The sequence below is a fragment of the Lynx rufus genome, unplaced genomic scaffold (genome assembly GCF_022079265.1).
Source record: "Lynx rufus isolate CCGP_SWC_20201006 ecotype Redwood Valley unplaced genomic scaffold, mLynRuf1.p SCAF_2, whole genome shotgun sequence".
Lineage (NCBI taxonomy): Eukaryota > Metazoa > Chordata > Mammalia > Carnivora > Felidae > Lynx > Lynx rufus.
The window spans coordinates 3,077,674-3,102,687 of NW_025814834.1; the positions used below are offsets into that span (position 1 = coordinate 3,077,674).

The following is a 25,014-nucleotide window of genomic DNA, read 5'->3' on the forward strand; positions in this document are numbered from 1 at the left end:
CCCCGGAAATCATGACAATTAGGGTCCCGCTCCCTCCTGGCATCTGGGATCCCCACCTGGGTGGCTTCGAACTCCAGCCAGGGGGCTTTCAGGTTAACGCCTGCGCCACGGCCATTCCGAAATCCTGTTAGCTCTTCCTGGGGGACAAAACAAGGGATCTGGGGCCTACTCTGCCGTCAGGGCGCCCGAAGCTCTCTCCTGTCGTCCCCCACCTCCCCCCCCCCCCCCACGACTGCAGGCCTACACGACGCCCTCCGGGCGCTTGCTCCTCCAGACCACCAGCGCCGTCACAAGCAGGGTCACCAGGATGGGCACGGCGATGAAGGGGCAGAGGATGCTTCGGGGCGGGTCCCGCACAGCCCGGCCGGAGACGGGGCAGTTCCTGAAGTAGTGCCGGTGGACGGCCACAAAGAACTTGTCCACGGCCGCATTCGGCCAGAAGCAGCCCAGCTGGTCCGCCACGTGCCTGGTGCAGTCAGTGAGCACTTTGTAGCTCCTGCGGGTGCAAAAGCGGCTCGTTAGCCCCCGCGCGGGCAGAGGCCCGGGGCAGGACCCGGCCGGGGCTCTTCGCCCCATCCCCCCCGGCGCCGAGCAGCCCCGGGGGTCCTCGCCCGGCCGGCTCCAGCAGAGGAAGGCCCTGGAAGGTCCTGTGGGGGCTCCCGGAGGTCCTGCAGGCGCCCACGCCCTGGAAGGCGGGCTGGGGCTCGGGGACGTCCCTCCTCGCTTCTGGGATTCCGGGGACCGGGACGCACCTGCCGGGGCAGCCTACGAGGGGGGCCAGTCAGGCGCGTTCCGACGGCGGCCTGACTCAAGAAGCCGTCAGGGCACCAATCCGCAGCCTCTCCAGCACCTCGCTGTCCCCTCCCCCAGGCAGGCCACCCAGCCTGGAAGGCAGGGCTCCCCACCGGGCCTGGTCTCCCAGCACCCCCCTCCCCCCCTCCCGCTCGAGCCTCCCGGAGCGTTCATCACCTTTCGTGGTGCAGAGCCACATCTTAATTTTATTCATTGGGTGGAAATGCTGAGGACAGGGATCTGGTCTGTTTTGTTCACCTCTGCAGTCCCAGTGCCCAGAGGGGTGCTTGGAACGTGGCAGGCATGAGTCGGCTGTTTGGTCCTTTTTTTATTGTGGTAAAATAGAAATCATGTTTGCTTGTTTGGGTTTTTTTGTTTTGTTTTGTTTTTTGTTTCGTTGTGGTTTTTTTTTTTTTTTTGCTATTTTAACCGTTTAAAAAGTTTTATCTATTACTTTTTTTGACAAAGAGAGAAAGAGAGAGCATCCCAAGCAGCCTCTGCACTGTTAGCATGGAGCTCGACGTGGGGCTGAATCCCACAAACTGTGAGATCGTGACCTGAGCTGAAACCAAGAGTCGGATGCTTAACCAGGTGAGCCACCCAGGCACCCCAAGTAAATTACTTTTTAATAAGTGAAGATTGAAATTGGGGGATATTAAGATGTGGTTTCCAGAAGATGAGTCCCTTCTGCTTCTACTTAGCAGGTAGAAAGTTGTAAAACAAACAAACAGACAAAAAAACCCAAAACAACAACAACAACAACAACAAAAGCCAAAGAAACCACAAAACCCTATGTTTTCTGGAGTCCGTCAGAGAGTAGAGACCACAAACCAACGAAGTAACTTGTTTCAAGGACCGTCCCGCCTGGGGCAGAGCACGGGAACAACAGAGATGAGAAGAAACCCACTACTGACAGACTGCAAAGACCAACTAAGCCTAGAAGGTCAGTCTGGAATTCCTGGGGCCCCAGACACCCCGGTGGTTTTGTGACTCCCCACTTTTTCCCACGAGGCTCCAGCCGGTGCTCGTGAGAAAGATTAGTGGCAGGCAGGGGACTGGCTGTCCCTTGGGGCCAGGCACAAACACTGCACGTTTCTTGAATACTTCTCATGTAAGAATCCACAGCCTGTGACCCCTGCAGTAAGAGTGGCTGATGGCGAGGAACAGACCGCAGCCCTTCCCGCTTTCCCAGACCCTCCCCGCCTGGGGAGCAAACGCCCTCAGCGGCCGAGGGAGGGACGGCACAGCCTGTCGGTGCCAGGGCACAGGAGAGACGCACTAGGGCTGACAGAGGAAGGGGAAAGACTCTTCCCCCTCGGGAGAGCAGGCCTGGGATCCTGCATGATACCAAACAGAGGGGCAGGAATCTCCCAGCCAAGATCCCACGGACCCAGGGCAGAGTTGGGCCACCACAGGGAGCGGCCCGAAGGCATGTGGCCTGAGCTGAGGCTCTGTCCCCAGCATAGAACCGCAAGCAGCAACTGTCTGCTACCGTGGACAGGTGCAGAGAGACCGGCTCAGGCGTGCAGGGTGGGACACCGCCCTGAGGACGATTCACCAGCCCCTGCTGGGACCGCAAGGCGGTGGCAGCCATTGCTATAGGTATGGAGGCCTGTGGTGCTCTGAAAGTGACCACGGTGGCCACAAACCCCAGACCCAGCTCGGTTCCTGACAGGATGGACTCCAACTCCACACCAACAGCCTGGCGGGAGAGGGTGACCACTGCTAGAGATGAACACTAGTCGCCTCCGTCTCTGATGTTCTCTCCACGAATGTTCCGTATTCAGATACGAAGTTACGAACTTTTCACTCAGGAGCAACAAAACCCAAGCAACGCGTTGCCAAGAGACAAAACGATCAACAGAATCAGACTCATTGATGACCTAGATGTTGAAACTGTTATGCAGGGACTTCGAGGAGACGGTCATGACAAGGGGTCTAGGTGAGAAAGCAGATCATCTACACCCACAGAGCCTTGTAGCAGAGACGTGAAGCTGTAAGAAAGCTGGAGAGAAATTCTAGAAATAGAATGAACCCGGTATCAGAGAGAATTCCCTTGATGGGCTCATCAGCAGGTCCGGCATCTGAGGAATGAGTGAGTGAGCCTGAAGGCAGGTCAGTAGGAATTCCCCAAACCGAAACACAGAAAGAAAAAACAGAGCATCCCTGTGGCGAGTTAAAAACACTATCAACGTTATATCAAGTCCAACTTGTAATCTGAGTCTCCAGGAGGAGGAGAGGAAATGGGGCGGAAAAAGTATTTGAAGAGATAATGGCTGAAAAGTTTCCCAGAATAGGGAGATAACGGTCTGCAAATCCAAGAAGGTCAGAGAACCTCAAACAGGGCAAAAAACAAAACAGCAAATAAAGAACCACACAGACCCATCGGAAAACCAAAGATAAAGAAAACCATCTGAAAACCAAAGATAAAGAAAAAAACGTCCAAGAAAAAAAAATCCTAGAGTCTGTCAGAGAAAAAAAGACACTTACAACGAAGCAATGGCAGGGTCTCAGCAGACATTTTACAAGAGACTGTGCAGGCCAGGGACAATGGGGTGGCTAACGGTGGGGAACACAGCCCCGTCTGTCCAGAGTCCCATACCCAGCAAAAGTAGCTTTCACACATGAAGTTGCCAATAAAGACTTTCTCAGAAACAAAAAGAAGCTGAGAGAGAATTCATTGCCAGGAGATCTGTGCTTTAAGAAATGTTAGTTTTTCTTTTTTTTTTTAATTTTTTAATGTTTATTTATACTTGAGAGAGAGAGAGAGAGAGAGAGAGAGAGCGAGAGAGAGCAGGGAAGGGGCAGAGAGAGGAAGCCACAGAATCCGAAGCGGGCTCCAGGCTCCGAGCTGTCAGCACAGAGCCTGATGTGGGGCTCGAACTCACGGACTGCGAGATCATGACCTGAGCCGAAGTCAGACGCTCCACTGACGGAGCCCCCCAGGCACCCCGGAAATGTTAGTTTTTCATTCAGAGGAGTATAACAGATGCAGTAAATGGATACAGTCAAAATGAAGATGTTTAAAGATCCTTTTCTGGAACTTTCTGACTTTTGAGCTAGAAATCCAATCGACGCTGGGAAAGGCTGGGGTGTGTCCAGCAGCCAAGCGCCCCTCCGCCGCAGGGCCTGTTATGTGGTCTCCAAATCGCTGAGTCACTGCCCCGAGTGCACTGGGACCGCGGGCCCTCCTCGGTCCGCGTGGGGGGGCTGGGAGCGTGGGGCCCCAGGACGGACACAGCGGGCCGAGGCGGCAGCAGCTGGCGTGTGTGGGACCCGTGCCCGACAGGGTGTGCGGTCTTCCCAAGAGAACAAGGACTCGTGTTTCAAGTCAAAACAGAAGTGGAGAGAGCCACAGGAAATCACGACAGGCTGGGTCTCACGGTGAGAAGAAATGAATCAGCACGTATCAGGTGCCTGGCCCACGGTAAGTGCTGAATGTGGCAGGTGTTGTGAAAGCCCAAAGTCCAGCCTTCTGAGCTGGGTGTCGATCAGCTACGGGGACACGCGTCACAAGCACTGGTTTGGACGACCTGTCTTCTCCCCTGCCTCAGACCCACCAAGCCCCCCAGTAGTTTCGGGGGTTCGGCAGGACAGACACGCCGTCCTAAACGTTGCCCCCCCTCCTCTGTGCCTGGGGGTGGAGCGGGGACACCCCCAGGAAGAGGTATTGCCACCCCTGGGCCGGCCAGCCAGGAGAGGGAGGAGCCCCTGACCCAGGAGATGAGACCCTACAGACCCCACGCGGAGGCCACGCGGAGGCTGAGCGCCCAGGGTGGGCTATTCTGGGATCAGGCACTTTCTCCTTGAAATGTTATCTTCCAGTTTGCAAAGCCACCGCCGTCTAAAAATATCTCCAACATGCAGTCAGCCGTCCACATCCTGTTTATTTATACAGAAGTGACAGCTGAAACTTTCAATAAATATTTGGAGCCCTGTCAGCAAGGGGGTGATAAGAGAATTCCCCTCAGAGTGTAGACATTCTTCTCTTCAGAAGAACACAGTACTGACTGAAGGGCCCAAAATAATCATGAAAAATATTCTCGCCTTAACCCTCTATTTTCAGTCCTCACATAACCAAACAGTTATCCTGTGTGTGTGTGTGCGTGTGTGTGTGTGTGTGGCAAGGACTTTCTATTCTGGGCCTTTAAGCAAACTTTGCTTGGAATGTTCCTGAACACGATGGTGGGAGTTTCCAATATGTCTGGGTCCCAAGTCAAGGCTCCCGGCACCAAGACTTATGATTGTTTCCTTGCTGGCAAGAAGGCTGATGCCCACTCCTGCCCCAGGCAAGGTGTCTGCTCTGGGGACACTGTGGTCGCTGGTGTCCCCCAGGTAGCCCTGACTGGTCCTGATGCGGAGTGTCTGAGCTGGGGCCCTGGCGCCCCAAGACCTGTATTCAAATCCCAGCCCCGCCGCCTATCCCGAGTAATCCTGGGATCGCCTTCCCCCTATCCGGGCGAGCCCTGGCCTCCTTATATGCAAATGAAGACACCACTTGGCAGGGTTACCGGGCAGATCAAGTGAAATGAGGTCAAGGACCCCACATACAGCAGGTGCTCAATAAGTGGATGTTACGTCATCCCTTCCTTCTGAACAACTGGCGTGCGGCTTATAAAGTAGTCACTTCTCGTTCTACAAACCTGAACAAAAGCAGACCAGGCCACCTGAGTCTAAGCCTCCGAAATCCGAGGAGGAACCACTTTTGGACTTAGGTTCACTTTATCCGCATCAATAGCTTCACCCATCCACCCGGGACCACGCGCCCCTCCCCCCCCACCGTGGGTTCCCGCAGCCCCATGCACCTGCCGTGGGGAACAGCAGCTGGGGGTGAATGTGACTGCCCCACGCTGGCCCAACGGGCCTGTCAAAATGCTTGATGACACGGCGGGGAGGCTCTCGGATGGCTGGCGAGGCGGGCAGGTGGGTGTGAGACCCAGAGCCGTACCCATGACGCTTTTGGCTAAACAGCCCTTCTGGAAATACAAATGACTAATACACAGCCCAGAAAAAGTTCAACCCCGCTCTTAAGAAAAACAAAGAGGGGCGCCTGGGTGCCTTAGTCGGTTTAGCGTCCAACTTCGGCTCGGGTCATGATCTCGTGGTCTGTGAATTCAAGCCCGCGTCTCAGAGCCTAGAGCCTGCTTCGGATTCTGTCTCTCCCTCTCTCTCTGCTCCTCCCCTGCTCACGCTCTGTCTCTCTCTCTCAAAAATAAATAAACATTAAAAAAAATAAAAAAAAGAAAGAAAAACAAAGAAGTGAATGTCCAAATTTAAATTTTTTTTTTAACGTTTATTTATTTTTGAGACAGAGAGAGACACAGCCTGAATGGGGGAGGGGCAGAGAGAGAGGGAGACACAGAATCGGAAGCAGGCTCCAGGCTCTGAGCCATCAGCCCAGAGCCCGACGCGGGGCTCGAACTCACGGACTGCGAGATCGTGACCTGGCTGAAGTCGGACGCTTAACTGACTGCGCCACCCAGGCGCCCCTGAATGTCCAAATTTTAAAATAACGCTTGGCGCTGGGGAAGGTACCGTGAGATGACGCAGGTCCTTGTGTCACTGCTAACAGAAGACAAATCGGTAAACATTTTCCCGAAAAGCGATTCAGCGATATGCGCCAATAAACTCACAAGTGTGGATGCCCTTTGGCCCAGTATTTCTTTCCTGGGAATTTTCTGAAATTAATAACATAAAATGTAGACAAAAGGAGTGTAAGAAGACGTTCACGGCGAATTTCTAATCATGGAAAACAGCCAACAACGGGACTGCCAGGAAAGAACCGGCTTCTAAAAGCCTCCCCGCTCTCTGCACCTCCCCCCTCAGGCTCGCAGCCCTGGGTGCCTAACCCCGCCCCACCAGCCACCTCCAGGCCCCTCCAGTTCCAGCAGGCCCCCTGCAGGAAGGGCGAGGCCACTAGATGGCGCCCCTCCTGGGGACCTCCTCTCTGTGGTCTCCTCCCCTGGGGACGCTTCTCCCGCCTGTCAGCTCCTCCCGTGCAGCCACATCCCCCAGGACCCCCCATCCGGGCTCCTGAGGCTTCCCCTCCATCGCCTGGAGCGACCTCGCCCGCCCAGAGAGGCTCCCCGGTCCTCCCCACCTCCCTGGTCGGAGGGAGGGGCGTCCACACTCCGCAGACCCCTTGCTGTGACCCTCCCACCCCCATCGGAAGCTGGGTCCCGTCCACATCCAGCTGTCACCACACCTGGCTTCCAGGTTGCCCGTGCCCCCAGCTCCAGCTCCCGGCCCCTGGGAGCCCTTGCCCAGCCCCTGAGTTGTCATGGACTTCTCCCCACCTCCTCCAGGGGTGTCCCTGCCCTCCTGTGGCCCTGTCACTGTGTCCAGGAATAGGCAGCAGTGACTTGTCTCGGTGGGTTATTGTGACCCACCTTGCTAATAATAGCGTCCACCTTCCTTCACAATTCGGGCCAGAGGCCTTGGCCTCCCTGCACCCCTTCTCTTCTACTCCACCCCGCTTGGTCAGGGGCGGCCATCAAATCCCTCCCTCTTCTCCTCTCCTCTGCACCCCTGCGCTCAGTCCATGATTGGCTGTCTCACCCCTGCCCTCCTCCTGACGTCCAGCCCACTACCCGCATCTTTGCACCTTCCTCGTGCTGAATTCAAAAGCCTTCACGTAGCCCCCACCCTCGGCCATGTCCTCTCCTTCTCACCGGCCACAGGCCAGCTACACTGGCTGGTGCTTCTGCCTCAGGATCTTTGCACATGCTGCTCCTTCTCCGCGGAAGGCTCTTAACCCCATCTTCACCAGGCCAACTCTGCTCCTCCTTCGAATGTCACTTCCTCAAAAAGGCCTTTTTTTGATGCTTCAACCTCACTCGGCTTCCTGGGAAAGTGGGGTTTCCTTCATAGATGTCTTACTTTGTCCTTGTACTTAAAAAATTTTTTTTTTCAACGTTTATTTTTATTTTTGGGACAGAGAGAGACAGAGCATGAACGGGGGAGGGGCAGAGAGAGAGGGAGACACAGAATCGGAAACAGGCTCCAGGCTCTGAGCCATCAGCCCAGAGCCCGACGCGGGGCTCGAACTCGCGGACCGCGAGATCGTGACATGGCTGAAGTCGGACGCTTAACCGACTGCGCCACCCAGGCGCCCCTGTCCTTGTACTTTAATTCACGTGATGATTCACTCGCTCTTGGTCTCAACAACTAGCCTGCCAGCACCATGGGGGGACGGGGACAGTGTAAGAAGAAGACCAAATCCCTCTTACCCTGTTGACAGAGTCACCTCAGGGGCAAAGGGGAGCCAAAGCTGAAGGAAGAGAGGGTATGGAACAGGAGGCCAGCAGGAGGGGTGCCCACGGCACAGCCCATTCACACGGAGACAGCGGTATGAGAGCCCCGCGGTGTACAGATCACTTACAGGTGCCGGCGGCACAAGCCGGAGTCAACCACGCCTTCACGTTGGGGACTTTTTTTTTAATATTTTTTTAATGTTTATTTATTTCTGAGACAGAGACGGAGCATGAGCATGGGAGGGGCAGGGAGAGAGAGAGGGAGACTCAGAATCCAAAGCAGGGTCCGGGCTCCGAGCTGTCAGCACAGAGCCCGACACGGGGCTCGAACTCACGAACTGTGACATCGTGACCTGAGCCGAAGTTGGACGCTTAACCAACTGAGCCACCCAGGCACCCCTAGGTTTTGAGAGAGAGACAGAGTTTTTGAGAGAGAGACAGAGAGACAGAGCACGAGTCGGGGAGGGGCAGAGACAGAAGGAGACACAGAATCCGAAGCGGGCTCCAGGCTCCGGGCTGTCAGCACAGAGCCCAACGTGGGGCTCGAACTCACAGGCCGTGAGTTCATGACCTGAGCTGAAGTCGGTTGCTCAATCGACTGAGCCACCCAGGCACCCCTACGCTAGGGACCTTAACACCCCTTTCGGGGCTAAGCAAATTAAAACCAGTACCAAGTGAAGAAGCCTGACTCAGGGACTGCATGTGAAGTTTCTAGTCTACGGTCAACAAGCTTTTCAAGTCCACAGACTCTATTTAGGCAGCAAAGAAAAACAACAAATTCCCAAAGTGGAAACTCTAAGTCAGTATTCTTTGACTACAATATTAAAAACTAGAAATTAGTAAGAAAAGGATAAATTAAAAAAAACCCAAAAGTCTCTAGAAATGAAAGGGCATGCATATAACTTTGAAGTCAAACAAGAACTTAATTAGATCAGACACTATTAAGAAAACAATGGTGTGCTACGTGTAAAAATTAAGGGGATGGAGGCAAAACTGAATTATGAGAAAAATCCACTGTTGTAAACTATCTTATTACTACACAAAATGATATAAAAATACGTGAAGTCTCCAAATCAAGGCATTTTAAAATTTAATTTTATTATTATTATTATTATTTTTTTAACATTTATTTATTTATTTTTTTAAATTTTTTTTTTAATGTTTTTATTTATTTTTGCGACAGAGAGAGACAGAGCATGAGCAGGGGAGGGGCAGAGAGAGAGGGAGACACAGAATCAGAAGCAGGCTCCAGGCTCTGAGCTGTCAGCACAGAGCCTGATGCGGGGCTCAAACCCACAGACTGTGAGATCATGACCTGAGCCGAAGTCGGATGCTTAACCGACTGAGCCACCCAGGCGCCCCTAACATTTATTTATTTTTGAGAGAGAGGGAGAGAGAGCACGAACAGGGGAGAAGGAGAGACAGAGGGAGACACAGAATCTGAAGCAAGCTCCAGGCTCCGAGCTGTCAGCACAGAGCCTGACGCGGGGCTCGAACCCACAAACCGTGACATCATGACCTGAGCCGAAGTGGGACGCTGAACCGACTGAGCCACCCAGGCGCCCCAAGACATTTTTTAAAAGAACAACAAAATAAAACTTTCCAAAGGGCAAATAATTCAAATGCACTCATAATTGTTAAAAAGTAATATTTAGTAATATTTTAAGAAGTAAAACGAATACGTAAGTTCAATAGCTGATTCTTTAGAAAACAATGAAACCAGACATATCTCTGGATAATATAGTCTGAAAAAAAAAAAAGAGGGAAAACATCAATATACAAAACCACCGGAAGGAGATTACCCAAAGTATAGGAGAGTAACATACAAAAAAATGTACGTTACAGTTTGGGAAATCCTTGAGTTGGCATGCTTTTTGGGAAACTACAAATGACCAAACAGAGACTTAAAAGATAAAAAATCTGAGAAGAATGAAAAATGTTATTAGAGAATTACTTCCACAAAAGGTGCTGGACTCAGGTAATTCTTTCAAATTCTCGAGATCACAGAGGCGGACGCTGAGCTCCCCCGTTCTTTTACAGGGTTCAGTCCTCTTAACATGGCCTGCCCACGTGCCCCGGAGCCACAGACGTCCTCTACGTTCACTTATCAATGACACAAAAGTACGACAGAGGATGTTTGCAGATTTAAGCCAGTCCTACAGAGCACCTTAAGGCCACGTTCATTTCGGGAATGCTTCAAACTTAGCATAAAATCACACTTCAACGTGTCCAAGGAAAGGGACATGCGGCCGTTCCAATACAAGCTGAGAAGGCATTTGATAAGACTCAACATTCGTTTCTGATGAAAAAGAAACCACCTTGTAAACCTTGACAAACAGGTTCTTTTCTCAAGGTGATAAAAACCTCCCCAAACCGAGGGCACGAATCATATGATTGGAACCCTAGGGGCGTTTTCATCACAGGCAGGAATCCTTTCCTTCATTCTTAGCTGGTCAGGCCTGTCTTCTCCCTTGTGGTTTCCGCCTTTCGCCTTTCGTGTGGGGGCCCCTACCCAAGACTTCGAAGTCACGTGGAGCCTTTCCGAAGCAGGGAGGGGCTGGGGCCACTTCCTCTGGTGACAGAAAGCCACGCGGTGACCCGGCCTGCCCTAGGCTGCGCCAGGCGTGGAGTGAGGATGCCAGGCCAGCTCGTCTCTACAAGGGGCCTCCGACCACGGACAGGAGGGGCCAGCGGCCTTGGCGGTGGCTAAGCAAGTCCTCGTGCTGTACTTTTCCCGCAGACCCACGCACGAGCCGGCTGGGAGGCCGGCCTTCCGGCCTGGAGGAAACACAGGACGGGGCATCTTTTGTTTTTCTTGCCGCTGCGGGGACGCAGAAGGACGTCTTGGTCACTGATTTAAAACATTTCACTGGCACCGGCCTGGGAACGTGTGCTGGGCTGGGGGTGGGGGTGGTGGGGGGTTGCTGAGTCAACGGAGCCCCTGGAACTCACTCTGCACGCCTGGGGTTTGCAGCCGGAGGCGGGAAGGTGGATGCTAGACCATCGAGCCCTCCCTCGGCCAGTTAGCTCAGACAGATCCGAGCGAACCAGGCCAGACCAACGAGGCCAAGCGCTAGAAGTCGTGCCTCCCTGCTGGCCCAGGGCTGACCCGCCAGGGTGCTCGGACACAGAAGACTTTGACGTTAGTGGTTACCGTTGCACGCAAATGCGTACCTTGAGATGAATTTTTCCGAGGCTCCTACGACAGTGTAACTGCTTAGTAGAACAGGGACCCCGCCCATGTTGGCAAATGCATTACCCTAGGGGGCACAGGGGACCGGCAGTGCCATCACTGCCCGAGACTCACAGCACGCCGCGGGCCCACGCTGTGAGGTTTGCAGCAACGCTCCGGTCCACACAGCACGCAAACGCCTCGACAGGCTGCCCAGGAAAGCCCACTGAACGGTGGAGGGAAATCCCACGTCACATCTCTGATGCCAGCTCCCTGGCTAAACCGAACCCCCCGGACCAGCGGGCACTGGCTGAGCCAGGTGGACAGATGCCATTTTCTCAGGAAAGAAAGAACAGGACTGAGCAGAGAACAAAGAGCCTCGGGAGGGTTCCAGGGAAGAGGGGGACACATGGAAACTGGCCGGGGTTTTCTCTGCTGGCTACGAGGCAACAGTTTTCCAGAAATACCCGCGGTCCATCCAGGGCGTGCGTCAGCAGACGGGGCTCGGGGGGGGGGGGCTGGAAGGACCCCACCGCTCTTGGGCTGTGGAAAACAAGACACAGGACAGCCCTCTGTGGCTTCCTCTGGCCACCGCTCCGCCTTCCCACCCCGCTGGGCTCTGGGCTTCTCTTCTCCTGGCCTGAAGCCTGGCTCTCCCCTCCCCCGAGACACCCCACGATGGGGAAGCGAAAGACAGGCTTCTGGGGGCATTTCACGTCAGTTCTCGGGCGTTGGCCTGGGAAGCTGCTGCGCAGACAAGGCCCTGAGGGCGTTTCCTCTGGAAGTCACCCCCCCCCCCCCCCACACTGCGTCCTGCACCCTCAGCCTTGGGAGCCTGGACCTGTCCCGTCTCACACCTTGTTTCTGTCTGCTTCTCCAGTCCCCCTTAGGAATGACCTGCTCCACGACCTCCCCGGCGGGAGAGCATTTCATGGCTCCCCTTCTAGAGAGGAGCGGGCTTCTTTTGGCTCTGCTTCTACAGCAGCCTGGCAGGGGAGGTCCACGGCCGCCTGGACCTCTGGAAACCCCCTCTGTCTGGGGTCCCTGGCCCCCTGCCTACGGACTTGTATTTCCTCAAACCCAGGACTCGGGCCTGGCACTTTTGGGGTCCCTGCCCCGGCTGAGTCCTCTGGGCCCCGTGACGCCCCCTCCCTCTTTAGCCCCTTGCAGCTGCCCGCTCTGTGTGTCCCGCTGGCCTGTGACCTCAGCAGGGCAGGGCAGCTCCTCTCGGTTCCCTGTGGAACCCTGCCCCCCGTGTGGGCGTACAGCAGGGCTCAGTGCCCAAGGCGGATGTGCCTGCAACTCTGCAGCCCTCACCGGGCCCCACCCGGAGCCCCGGTTCCTCAAATCTGGGCCAGGAGGGAGAGGAGGGCGCTGCCCCTTCCCGCCTGGGCCACCTGGGCGGTCCTGAGTGGGACAGAGGACCCCTGGGGACCTCTGGGGATGCCTGCCTGGACACGGGGTCTGCAGCTGGGCCCAAGGCCCCCAAACACAAGGTCTCATGAGCACAGGCCCACGGTCCATACGTGCAGAGCCCTGTGTCCCCGTGCCAGCCCCACAGCCCACCCTTGGACCTGGAACCCAGAGGCTCACTTTGGGGGAGCAGCGGGAGACTCCCAGAGAAGATTCCGCAGCTTTGCATCCAGGCTGGTTGAGGCCACCTGGAAGCAACGTGTGTGGGCCACGTGGGGCCGTGTGTGGAATGGGGAGGGGCACCCCTTCCTCCAGGCGGGTGTGGGGCTCGGCTCCCTTCAGGCTCCACCCCCGCCAGGTGCCCCGTGAAGGATGCCACCCGCCAGGCCGCGGTGAGTCCTCAGGCAGGAGACGCGGTGTCCCTGAGCGGTGCCATCTGCATCTGGGAAGACGGCCCCAGGGCTGAGCTGGAGACCAGGGAGGCAACGCACACGAGGGCCCCCCGCTCCCCTAGACCCGCGGAGGGGGGACGTCACCAGTTAAGGCGACTGCTGTCGGTTGAGGGGACACCCGTGTCGGCAGACAGAGCTTCGCCCCACACCGGGCAGCTCTCGACCGAGCCCCCGTTTCCTGAGCTTGGCACCAGTCAGGCCGCAGTATGGCTCCAACATTCCCTCTGCTGGGTCTGCACACTGAGCACTAGCTACTCACCGGCCTGCAGAGAAGCGCCCGCGGCTCTAGGAGCGGACCCGTGGGGGCTGCAGGTACCGTGTTGGGAGACGCGGCGCTGGGGACCCAGGGCTGCAGAGACGCACGGGGGGGCGGGCGCTTCCTCTCCAGCTGTCCTGCTGTGGCCGGGCTGGTCAGCCTGTGCACAAGGGGCCGTGGGCTCCTGCCGGGAGCACGTGCTGCTGGGCCCCGGGGACAGTCTCGTCTCCCTGGGCGATGGGCACCCTGCAACTCAGGAGGCCACACGGGAGCCATCCAGGGAGCCGTGGGCATGCAGAACGGGGACCCTCTCAGGTGTGGGTGGACGCCCACACGTCCCCCAGAGCCGAGGGCAACACTCCACACGGCACTGCTGATGGCTGGGCTCTCTGCTCCGCACGGGACAGGAGGGACTAGGACATACATCCCATGGGCGTGGTGCTCCGAGCAGCAGCTTTAGAAGCCGGCGTTCCTATCCTCTCCTTAAAGACAGGCGCCGCCGAGGTGACCCGCGTGGGTGACCCGAGGCGGCAGTGAGGGAGGTGGCCCGGGGGTCTGACCCACGTCTGCCTGGCTCCTCCACATAGGGAGCTGTCTCCCCTGCTCGCCCCCGGAAGCCCCTTTTGGGGAGGAGGTGTCCTGGCCACCCCGTCCCCCCCCGGGCCTGCCTCCTCAGCCTCCCTCCTCGGCTCCTGTTCTGTGGCTCCGTGCCCGGCAGCTCCCAGTGCCTCTGCTCAAGCCAGGAGCAGGCAGAGGTTTCTAAATCCATTCCTGGCTCTGCGTGCAGACGGCTCTGGCACCAGACGCAGTGCCCCGGGGGGTGCCAGGGCAGGCTCCCAACGGACAGGGCTCACGGGGCGGGCGAGGGCCTCCTCGGAGAACAGGCTGGGGCAGGAACCGGGCTCCTGGGGCCGGCAGCTCGGAGAGAGATCTGTAGTTGTAAGATCCGGCAGGCGTGTGAGAACTAGGGAGCTGTGTGGCTGGTCACTGAGCTGTGGCCCCTGGTGAGACCGGGGACCCCCGTGCAGACACCAGGTCTAGGAAGGTGAGGCTGCCGCTCGCACCCTTGCTGGGAGGTGGGTGTGTGCGTGTCCGAGTCCCAGGATTAGGCGGACAGCCGGGGCGCTATATTTGGACACGAAACCCTGGGGCCATTATCCCTGTGAAGCCACGCGGGCCACTGGAGGGAAGGGCTCTTCTGTGCAGCCCACCCTGGTCCCGCTGCTCTCTGCCTGTCCTGCCCAAGAGACCCTGTCCCCCTGATGCCACTGGACTCCCCAGGGACCCTGCTCTGCCCTCCCCACAGGGGTCCCTGCAGCAGGCTCACCCCCACCCACACGCCCTACCCACTTGCTGCCTCGTCTAGGAGGCTCCGCCATCCGCACCCCTGCTGCCCCCATCCTACGGAGGTCGGAGGTCGCAGCTCAGGGCAACACCCACTGTAGGGGGCAGGGCAGGGCCGTCCACACAGGTGCTTCTCTGTGATTCAAAATCACCCTGGGAGACATGCTCGGACCGTGGAGCAGCCCAGAACCCCAGGAGGACGGGAACACAGAGAAATAAATGTCACAGGACCTGCACCCCACCTGGCTTTCTGGAGGGGGTCTTTGACATTCCCCCGGCCTGCACCCAAAGAAACTGCCCGTCAGCCTGTGCCCCTGGGGGTCTTGGCTGCCTGGGGTCTGAGGGTATGTCTGGAAAGCTTCCCAGAGCCTCCCCGAGGGCAGTCCCTAACTCCAGGGGCCGTGGGTCCACATCCTGCCCGCCCCACGCCCTCCCTGCCCCCTCCCGGTCCCTGGGTCCAGCCACCTGCAAGCAGGCACTCTGGAAGGAAGAGGCCACCCTTAACAAATCAGTAAAAATCCCTCTGCCTTCTCTGACCACATAATAAAAACCCAGAGACGACGGAACAAAAGCTACGCGAGCTTCAGAAAACAAGGCTGCTCATCACAGATCTATCCCCCCGCCAAGCTGTCACTCGTGTAGAAAGAGAGCTCCGTAGAAATGTTTCACTCCCGGGAATGGATTACTCATAAGGCTTTATTTCTAGGATTTGCTTCACATAGTCGCCTGAATTTAAAAGACACACGTGAAAGGGAACGAGGGGTTAAAAATAGTAAGACGTGTTTGAATTAACAGGCTATTTGCAGACGTGAGTAACCGAGACCTCTCAGACCAGCGTTATTACTGACAAAAGTCAGAACAACGCAGTGTAAAAAATAAAAGCAAAATAGAGGACAGGAAGGAAAAAGCAGGTTTTATTTTATTATTTTTTTAAATGTTTATTTTTAAGGGAGAGAGAGAGAGGGCGGGAGAGAGAGAGAGAGGGCATAAGCATAAGCAGGGGAGGTGAAGACAGCTGGGGACAGAGGATCCAATGGGCTCTGCACTGACAGCAGACAGCCTGATGCAGGGCTCGAACTCATGAACCGCGAGATCATGACCTGAGCAGAAGTCAGGTGCCTAACCAACTGAGCCACCCAGGTGCCCCGAAAAACCAGGTCTTAGAACATTAGTTCAAATCAAAGAAGAGAGAGAGAGAGAGAGAGAGACAGACACAAAGCGAAATTTGAGGAGGCCCAAAACCCAGGGATTCTGGTCCCTTCACCAAGGGGAGGCCAAAGCACGTGGTCTGACACGGTAAGAAAAGCGACACGGAATCAGAGGATGTGCGTTTCATTTCATGGCTGGTTGAGTGCAAAAGAGTTTTCCAGTCGTCAACCTCACTTGAAAGAGAAAAGAAAAGACATTATGTTCTAACCATACGAAGGAAAAAGAAATCAGGGTGGAAATGTAAAAAATCAAGACAAAAAACGGCGTGCCTGAAGATCGAACAGAAAGGACAAATACGATGTCGTTTTTTCTCTGGTACAAGGCTCGTCGCTCTGTTATATGAAACTCTATAGAGTTTATATAACATATACAACTCTATGTTATATGAAAATGTAACGTCCAGCAGTAAGCTGTTGGCAAGAGATGTAAGTCACACAGAACGACAAAGTTCGAGGAGCTGACAGACCAGTGCTTCTGTGCTAACACGAGGCAAAGGACAACGTAGAGCAAAAACTATCACATGTGCCTAGAGCTGTAACGGTGTTTCACGGTCGATGCCAGCAGCAGGATAACGTGGAGTCTAAATGCTATGAGAGCAGAGCAAAAGATACGCATAAAAGCCTTCCAGAAAAGCGAAATGGAAACAATGCCGACAAGGTTAGGACTGAAGAATCCACTACTGCATTATCATATGCAAAAAGTTCAGGGGCACCTGGGTGGCTCAGTCGGTTAAGCATCCCACTCTTGAGCTCCGCTCAGGTCATGATCTCGCGGTTCGTGAGTTCAAGCCCCGAGATGCGCTCTGCACTGTCAACATGGAGCCTGCTTGGGATTCTCTCTCTCCCTCTCTCTCTCTGCCCCTTCCACCCCCGCCCAAAATAAATAAGTAAACATAAAAAAAAGTTCAGAGGGGCACCTGGGTGGCTCAGTTGGTTGAGTGTCTGACTTCAGCTCAGGTGGTGATCTCAAGGTTCACGAGTTCGAGCCCCCTGTCGGGATCTGTGCTGATAGCTCGGAGCTTGGAGCCTGCTTTGGATTCTGTGTCTCCCTCTCTCTCTTTGCCCCTCCCCCACTCACGCTCTGTCTGTCTCTCAAAAACAAACATTAAATTTTTTTAAAGTTCAGAAACCTGTAAAGAAGCCGCATAGCACGACAGTGCCGCGTTAATCACTGCTTCGGGGGGGATGAAATAGAAAGAACAGAACGTTTTCATTTTCAAGTTTTGGTGATGTGTTTACAGAAGGTCTTAGTGTGAGAGATCTGAAAGAAAATCTCAACACAAACACAAAGTAGAAACTATTCACTCTGTGTGCCATCACTCTATCAAGAGAAGAAGAGCTTAAGAACCAAATGGAAATGCAACATTTGAGAATTAAAATATACCTGCCTAAAGAAAAAACTGTCTGAAGGAGAAAGTCAAGAAAGACAATAACTGTGTGGTAAGAAAATACAACGAGAAAACAGACATCTCAAAACCTGCAGAAAGTGGTGAAGAAGGTCCCGAGGGAGAAACAACATGGTCTTAAATGCCTTTATTATGTTAAAAAAAAGGGGGGGGGGGTGAGAAAAAATGATGTCGTCAGCATCTAAATTCTACCTCGCGAAAGAAGCAAATATTTTTCTGAAAAGGTAAAAAGAGGGGAAAGCAAATGATAAAAGTGAAAGCCAAAACATTTTTAAAAGACATTTCAATGCAAGACACAGTCTGTTTTCTAAAGACCTATAATAATGGACAGAAAAAAAGTGGGCTTTCTTGGGGCCCCTGGGTGGCTCAGTCGGTTAAGTGTCTGACTCTTGGTTTCAGCTCAGGTCATGATCTCACCGTCTGTGAGTTCGAGCCCTTCATTGGGCTCCGTGCTGACACTGTGGAGCCTGCTTGGGATTCTCTCTCCTTCTCTCTCTCTGCACCTCCCCCAGCTCTCTCCCTCTCTCTCAAAATAAATAAATAAACGTTAAAAAAGAAGTGAGCTGGGGCGCCTGGGTGCCTCTGTCGGTTAAGTGTCCGACTTCGGCTCAGGTCACGATCTCGCGGTTCGCGAATTTGAGCCCCACATCGGGCCCTGTGCTGACAGCTCGGAGCCTGGAGCCTGCTTCGGATTCTGTGTCTCCCTCTCTCTCTGCCCCTCCCCCGCTTGCACTCTGTCTCTGTCTCAAAAATAAATAAACATTAAAAAAAAAATTTTAAAAGACGGCACCGGAAGGTAGCGAACAGTCTGACTAGGCCTGCTGCCGTGTTCTTCAGGACACAGGGCCCCCGAGACACTCCTCATGGGCAGGATTCCTGAAGACAGATAGCACCTCCCTAGCTGTCTGGCTGGTGCCTGGCCATCTCACCTAGAACCTCAATGTGACTTCTTACGGAATCTGGCAAAACGGTTCTTTAGTTCTCTTGGAAAAATAGGCAGAGAACACATCAAAGAAAGCAGAAGGTAAGGTGAAAATACAATGAGAATGAACACACAAAGAGAGAATGAGATCTTCTAAATTGTAGAAAATATTGTAGGGCCATGGCGATCGAAGGGGGGTGGATGGCCCCAAGACATACATAAAAATTAACTGAGGGGCGCCTGGGTGGCTCAGTCGGTTAAGTGTCCGACCAGATCAGGTCATGATCTCACCATTCGTGAGTTTGAGCCCCACATCCGGCTCTGTGCTGACAGCTCAGAGCCTGGAGCCTGCTTCGGATTCTGTGTCCCCCTCTCTCTCTCTCTGCCCCTCCCCCATTCGTTCTCTCTCTCTCTCTTAAAAATAAGCATTTGGGGCGCCTGGGTGGCGCAGTCGGTTGAGCGTCCGACTTCAGCCAGGTCACGATCTCGCGGTCCGGGAGTTCGAGCCCCGCGTTGGGCTCTGGGCTGATGGCTCAGAGCCTGGAGCCTGTTTCCGATTCTGTGTCTCCCTCTCTCTCTGCCCCTCCCCTGTTCATGCTCTGTCTCTCTCTGTCCCAAAAATAAACGTTGAAAAAAAATTTTTAAAAATAAGCATTAAAATTTTTTGTAAAAAATTAACTGAAATTACTCTAATGCACACAAGAACATACTAAGTATTAAATCAAGCATAACCAAACTATGGAGGTAGGCAACATTATTTAACAAATTATGTTAGCCTAATCGAGGTAGGGAGGAAGTAAATTTTATTCATGTCTTAATGTAACTACTTAGCGTGTTTAAGAAGATAAATGTTATTTCAAAACACATAACGACTAAACAGAAACAGAACATAATACTGTGGCCATGTGACTCCCTTGGAATTGCGACAATTGAATTTCTGCAACAGACAGGACTGTGCCTGAATTCCAGACCTCTGGGGAGCGAGCGAGGGCACACACGTGAACTGCATAACTAAATCAAACACGGGAGACAAGCGTCACCAAAATAAACACAAGCGAAACTTGAAGAAAAGATGATTAGGACAAAAATGACAGACAGCTGACCTCTACCATGTTCGAGAGTTTGCAAAATCAGACTTAAAAGACTCCCAATGACTCAAAAGGTAAGAAGCAAAGATTATGGTCAGATGATCTGCACCTGAGAAAAAACAAATTGCAAAACAACTCTAGAAGAATCACTTCGCCTTCCCAACGGCCAAAGGCGGGCAAATGGGACAAGCGGAAATCTCACGTACACCTGCCAACAGAAAATCTGTGCAAACTCAGGGCTCATGAGAATGTGAGGAAACGCCTTCATATGCGGTTGGTAACAGAAAGGAGTACAATTCCTTAAAAGGGCAACGGGGCAAAACCTATGAGAACCACAGAACGTCCATGGCACGGTAAGTCCATTTGCAAGAATTCTTAAGTTAGTTCAAAACAGAAGGCCGTATGTACCAAAGCTCTCACAGCCGTATCATTAAAGTTTGCAAAGACCTGGTAAAGGCTCAACAGACTTGGGGTGGGAACACCAGGGTGTGTCAACTTGGCCTTCTGGCCACTAAGCGAGGCCACGTCCACCTGGCCCGGGCAGTGGGGGTACACTCATCTTCTCTTGCTACTCAAAAGGAGTGTTTCTTTCTTTCTTTCTTTTTTATTAAAAAAATTTTTTTAAATGTTTATTTATTTTTGAGAGAGAGGGACAGAGTGTGAGCGGGGGTGGGGCAGAAAGAGAGAGGGAGACACAGAATCGGAAGCAGGCTCCAGGATCTGAGCCATCAGCACAGAGCCCGACGCAGGGCTTGAACTCACGAATCATGAGATCATGACCTGAGCTGAAGTCAGATGCTCAACTGACTGAGCCACCCAGGCATCCCATTTTTTTTTTAAATGTTCATTTGTTTTTGGGGTGCCTCAGTCAGTTGAGCGTCTGACTTCGGTTCAGGCCATGATCTCACGGTTTGTGAGTTTGAGCCCCGCGTCGGGCTTTGTGCTGACAGTTCAGAGCCTGGAGCCTGTTTTGGATTCTGTGTCTCCCTCTCTCTTTCTGCCCCTCCCCTGCTCATGCTCTGTCTCTCTCTTTGTCAAAAATACATGAAAAAAAACCATTAAAAAATATTTACTTTTGAGAGAGAGAGAGAGAGAGAGAGAGAGAGAGAGAGAGAGCAGGGGAGGGGCAGAGAGAGAGAGAGAGAGAGAGAGAGAGATCTAAAGCAGGCTCGCACTGACAGCAGTGAGCCCGATACGGGGTTTGTGAGATCTGTGAGATCTCGACCTGGAAGATCATGACGAACTGATCTCGAACTGTGAGATCATGACCTGAGCCAAAGTCAGAGGCTCCACTGACTGCCACCCAGGTGCCCCAAAAGGGGTGTATTTTTAAGAAAGTGAGTCCTCCGTTTTTTAGCTGGGAGAAGAGGGAACTCAGACCTAAGAGGCACCGTTCCCAGAGTGGGAGCCACGGGGCACCCTGTGCATAAGCGTCCAGGGCTGAAGTCCTGTGAGCCCTGGGGGAGGTTGTCCTCAAAATCTGCCCGGAGAAGGAGGGCTGCCGCCTGGTGCCACAGCTCCCCAGAGGCCCCCACAGTGGTCTGAGCGTCGCTGGCCCCAAGCGTGCTCCAAAGATGCCCACCAACACAATGACTGATGAATGGCTGGGTCCTGGGAGACCCTGGGGGCAGGGTGAGCACTGGGCTGAGGGTCAGCAGTAGGAGGGGACATCTGCTGTGACACTCACTGTGCTGCACCCCTACCTCTCATCACTCTCACCACGCGCTCCCTGCCCCTCAGTGTAGATGGCCCTGGGGGGGCCGCCTGTGAGCGGGCTCTGGGGAGCCCTGTGTGAGCGAGCCTGGCCCCCCGGCCCCGGACAGCAGACTCCTGTCTGCACAGCCTGGACGTGTCTGGGGTTTTCCTGGCCGTGGGGAAGCGGGGAGTCACAGCAGCGTGTCCAAGGCGGAGGCGGGGGTGGAAGGGATATGGCCACAAGTCCCCGTCACCAGGACACATCCCACCTGCCCGCTCCGCTCACAGCCAGGATCTGCTTAGTGTCGCCCGGCCGCTGACCTTTCACACTGACACACAGGCCTGACTTCATCCCAGACACGTGTCTGGGGAAGCATCTGTGCCCTCTCCCGGGGCCAGGACTCGGGCAGTGGACATGAAGGGAAGCCAAGGACCGAGCCGTGGCCCCTGGGCGTGGCCAGCGGAAGCTTCTGGCTTCCCCCCATCGCAAGGGGGATTGCCTGGCTTGTGGCCTCTGCAGACACATTTTTCCAGGAGCTTTCTCAAGCAGGAAGTGGGGTTCCTCCCTCCCACTCCCCCAAACCTCCAGGCCAACAGGTGGACAGGCACAGGTCCTCTGACACCATCACGAGAACCCTCCACGAGGCAGGCACACGGTTGAGGCAGCTCCAGACCGAAATGCTGCTGCTGCCCGTGGGGGCTCCCCGCCCCCCCAAGTGAAGACAATTCCTCTGGCTGCCGGGAGATGATGCAGCTGGGACAGGGTGGGGCTGTGAGCCACCTGAGGACCTCCCCCGAGTGTGTCCCTATGACACTTCGTGTCCTTGTGACTCCTCTCCCGCATCTGCCTGCCCAGGGCTGGCTCTGGGGTTGTGGTGGAGGACAGTGGATTTCCAGACCTTTCCACCCCCTTACCTTGCTCTTCTATGGGCATAGATCTGGGCGCACAAAGCCCGAGACAAATCCTTCCCTCTCCAGCACACCCTGCTCCCACAGCACTGGTCCCACTGGCCCAGCCCTCCGTCTGCCCCCCCAGGTCAGCCGCGGCTGAGCGCCTGACACAGGGTAGAAGGGCCTGGCAGGCCTCTGCCTCCCTGCCCTCCCCCCCAGAAAGGCCCCCTTGTTGCTGCTGTGGGGTCACGGTGGTGCATACGGTATTCCCCCCCACCCCCAGCAGCTCTGCTAAGATGCCCACCTAGGTGGGGGTCTGAGGAGCTGTCTTTGAACAGGGTGGACAAAAAGGGTTCCCCCCCTTCCTCTGCCCACCCGGCAAACTCTGAGTCCCGTCATGCCTCCCTGTCACAGCCTTGGCCTAACAAATTCCAGGGGTGGCTGCTGGGAGCTCTGGGCCCAGCTTGGGCGGGGGGTCCTTGGTCCTTCCTTTCTGCTGCTGACACCAGCAACACGAGAACGTCCCACCGTCCACGGCTGGGCACCAAGAAGACTGGAGGGGAAGGTACCCGGCAAGCAGCTCAGAGGTGTGGAGAGCTGTGATGGCCCACGGCACACACCCTCACCCAAGTGCGCCCTGGAAAGCTGTGTCTGCACCTCTTGCCCGGCTGAGGCCCGGCCGGGCAGCAGAGGCAGGGCCTCGGCAGAACCAGCCTCTGCAGGGTGAGCCGGGCCACGCAGGCCTCCGGAAGTCAGGATTCCAGCGCCCGGGCTGGGGGCTGTGAGCGTGTGCTCTGGAGACACCTGAAGGACTCCCCCGACCCAGGCGGCCAGAGGGGTGGGGGATGAGCACCTGTGCCGGGGCCTCTGGGGGCCAGGGCAGGTGCGCAGCCCCACAGACCCCCGAGGGAACTGGATGGGGCCCCGGGAGCTGGATGGAGCCCCAGTGGGTGGGACGCAGGTTCTGGAGAACGGCCTGCCGAGCGCCCGGGGCATGGCCCATCCAGGCCTTGGCAAGAGGGGCCGAGCGCAACCAGAATCCCTCGGAGGACACCAGCCACTGCCCCAGAGAGACCTCCGTGATTTCAGAAAGATGCCTCCCTTTCAGTTCCTGTTGCAATTCAAAACTAAAGCAGCTGTCCTGATATCACTGCTGAGTCCTGAAGAATTTCCTGCCTCGGCGATCTTAAGGGAGCCGCAAAGAAGGCCCTTTGTTCCAGAGGCACAGAGGGAATGGCAGCCGCCCCGGGAGAGACCCCGCGGTGGGTCAAGGGCCCTGTCCGGGGACTGGAGTCCCTGGGTGGGGTGCCCATGGCAGAATCCCCAGCACTGGCCGGGGGTACCCCGAACATTAATTCTGTGTCCTTTGCTTAACACACCGGGCCACTCCCCACTTGGCAGGGCTGGGGACCCCTCCTCGGAACTGGCCAGTGGGCCCTCTGTGCCCAGCGCAGGGTCGGCACGGCGGGGAGGGATTCCCCAGGGAGGCGGGCCGGGGAGACCGAGTGTGCTGAGGCGACCCAGATGGCATTTATAAATCCACACGCTTCAGGGCAGGCACAGGAGGGGTGCCTGGACGGGTATGAGGGTCAGGTTGGTTCTCTGATGAAAGATCATGGAAGGTGCTACACCTGTTTCTCTGACATCTTTCCTGTGAACACCGTGATGCCTCAGAGCCCAAGGAAGGCAGAGGACAGGGCTCCCGGCCTCCCAAAGCCACCAGCAGTTTTTGTCTCGGGGGGGTAGGGTGGGGGGGGCGGAAATCCCACACGCGGGGACTTTAAAACCAACCAGTTTCTACTTGAGTTCCTCATGTTGGAGATTCTTCTCCTTCTCTGTTCCGCTCTTTCTCTCCCTCCCCAAAACCCACAGGAACCTCTCTGGAAATGAGAGTTTCTGATGACACATTTTCCCATGTTCTCTGTAGCTCCCCAAATTAGATTATCTTCCCAGTTAATGCTCTAAATTACATTTCCACTGGCAGACCAGGCCTGCAGTTTAATGAGCTGGCCCCTGGGAATCACGGGCTGGGCCCGCCCTGCAGAGCCCATCTGCCCTGAGCGGGCCTGGTGCGGGGACAGGTCAGACACCAGGGGAGCCTGAAAAATCCCGAGCATCTCCAAACAAAGGACTCAGGAGCAGCCCCAAGCCAAGCTCCCACTGGAGGAGCGGGGTTCGGCGTCCGGGGTCATGGACCCATTTACGTGCAGAACCATGCTGGACAGCCCTGGTCCCAGGGTCAGCTCCAAGCTGAAACAAAGCAGACCCACAATTCCACAGCAGGTCACTGTCCTCTTATTGGAGTGTGGCCTGAGTGCTCTTGTGAGCCCTTCGCTTTTTCTTAAGAAGTTTCTATCTCTGAGCCAAGAGGCACAGTGCTGCTGAGAAGTACTTTGGAAATAACCCAGTGTTTCCATCTAAGGTCCTAAGTGAAGCAGGGTTGAGGTGGAGCTGGGAGACTGGGAGCCAGAGGGCCAGCCAGCACGAGCCGGCCCCCCGTGTGCCCGCAGGGGACCTTCTCCACGTCTCTCTAGACCGTGCATGCTGGGGAAGCCTGCCTCTCTCGCATTTGTCACCTGGTGGGAAGGCACGTGTCCTCGAACACGCAGCTGTTTTAAATCCTGACTTCAGAGTAGAATCCAGAACCTCCCTCTGCCGGATCACAGTCACCTGCGGGCCCAGCCCAGTTGCTACGGCAGCCATGACCTCAGGCAGCAGGCACTGGGGACCTCTGGCCTCCTGACTTTAGGGGTGTCCACCCCCAGCTTTAGGCTGGGCCTGGATCCCAGACCCAGCGACTGCCCGGTTCTGCCGCTTTCATCCCACCGACACCGCCAGCTGCCCTTGGCTGAGGGCGGGGTCTTTCCCAGCACCTGCCCCTTTGTCCCACACCTGCCTGGCCTGCAGCCCTCCAGCCTGGGCTGGGAGAATTCCCTGGGACCAGCCTGTTATCTGGCTCTCCGCCCGTGGGCCCGCCACCTCGGGGTCCTGCTCGTCTGCTGGCCACTGTGTTCCTTCATGCTGATGGCTCTCCGGCCCGTACATGCAGCTCTCCCACTCCCGGCCATGCCTGGTCTTCTCTCTGGGTCCTTCCTCTCATCTCCACCCAATCATTTGGACAA

At 55.3% G+C, this 25,014-nt stretch overlaps 1 protein-coding gene across 1 annotated transcript in view; it reads right to left on the reverse strand.

Annotated features, from left to right (window-relative positions):
• Window positions 1-222: 222 nt before the first annotated feature.
• RAMP1 (receptor activity modifying protein 1) overlaps window positions 223-25,014 on the reverse strand; it is a 48,807-nt gene continuing 24,015 nt past the window's right edge. Inside the window, exon 3 of the mRNA XM_047084880.1 lies at window positions 223-496. Within this exon, the coding sequence (XP_046940836.1) occupies window positions 241-496 (256 nt within the window). The 3' untranslated portion in view covers window positions 223-240. The remainder of the gene's footprint in view (window positions 497-25,014) is intronic.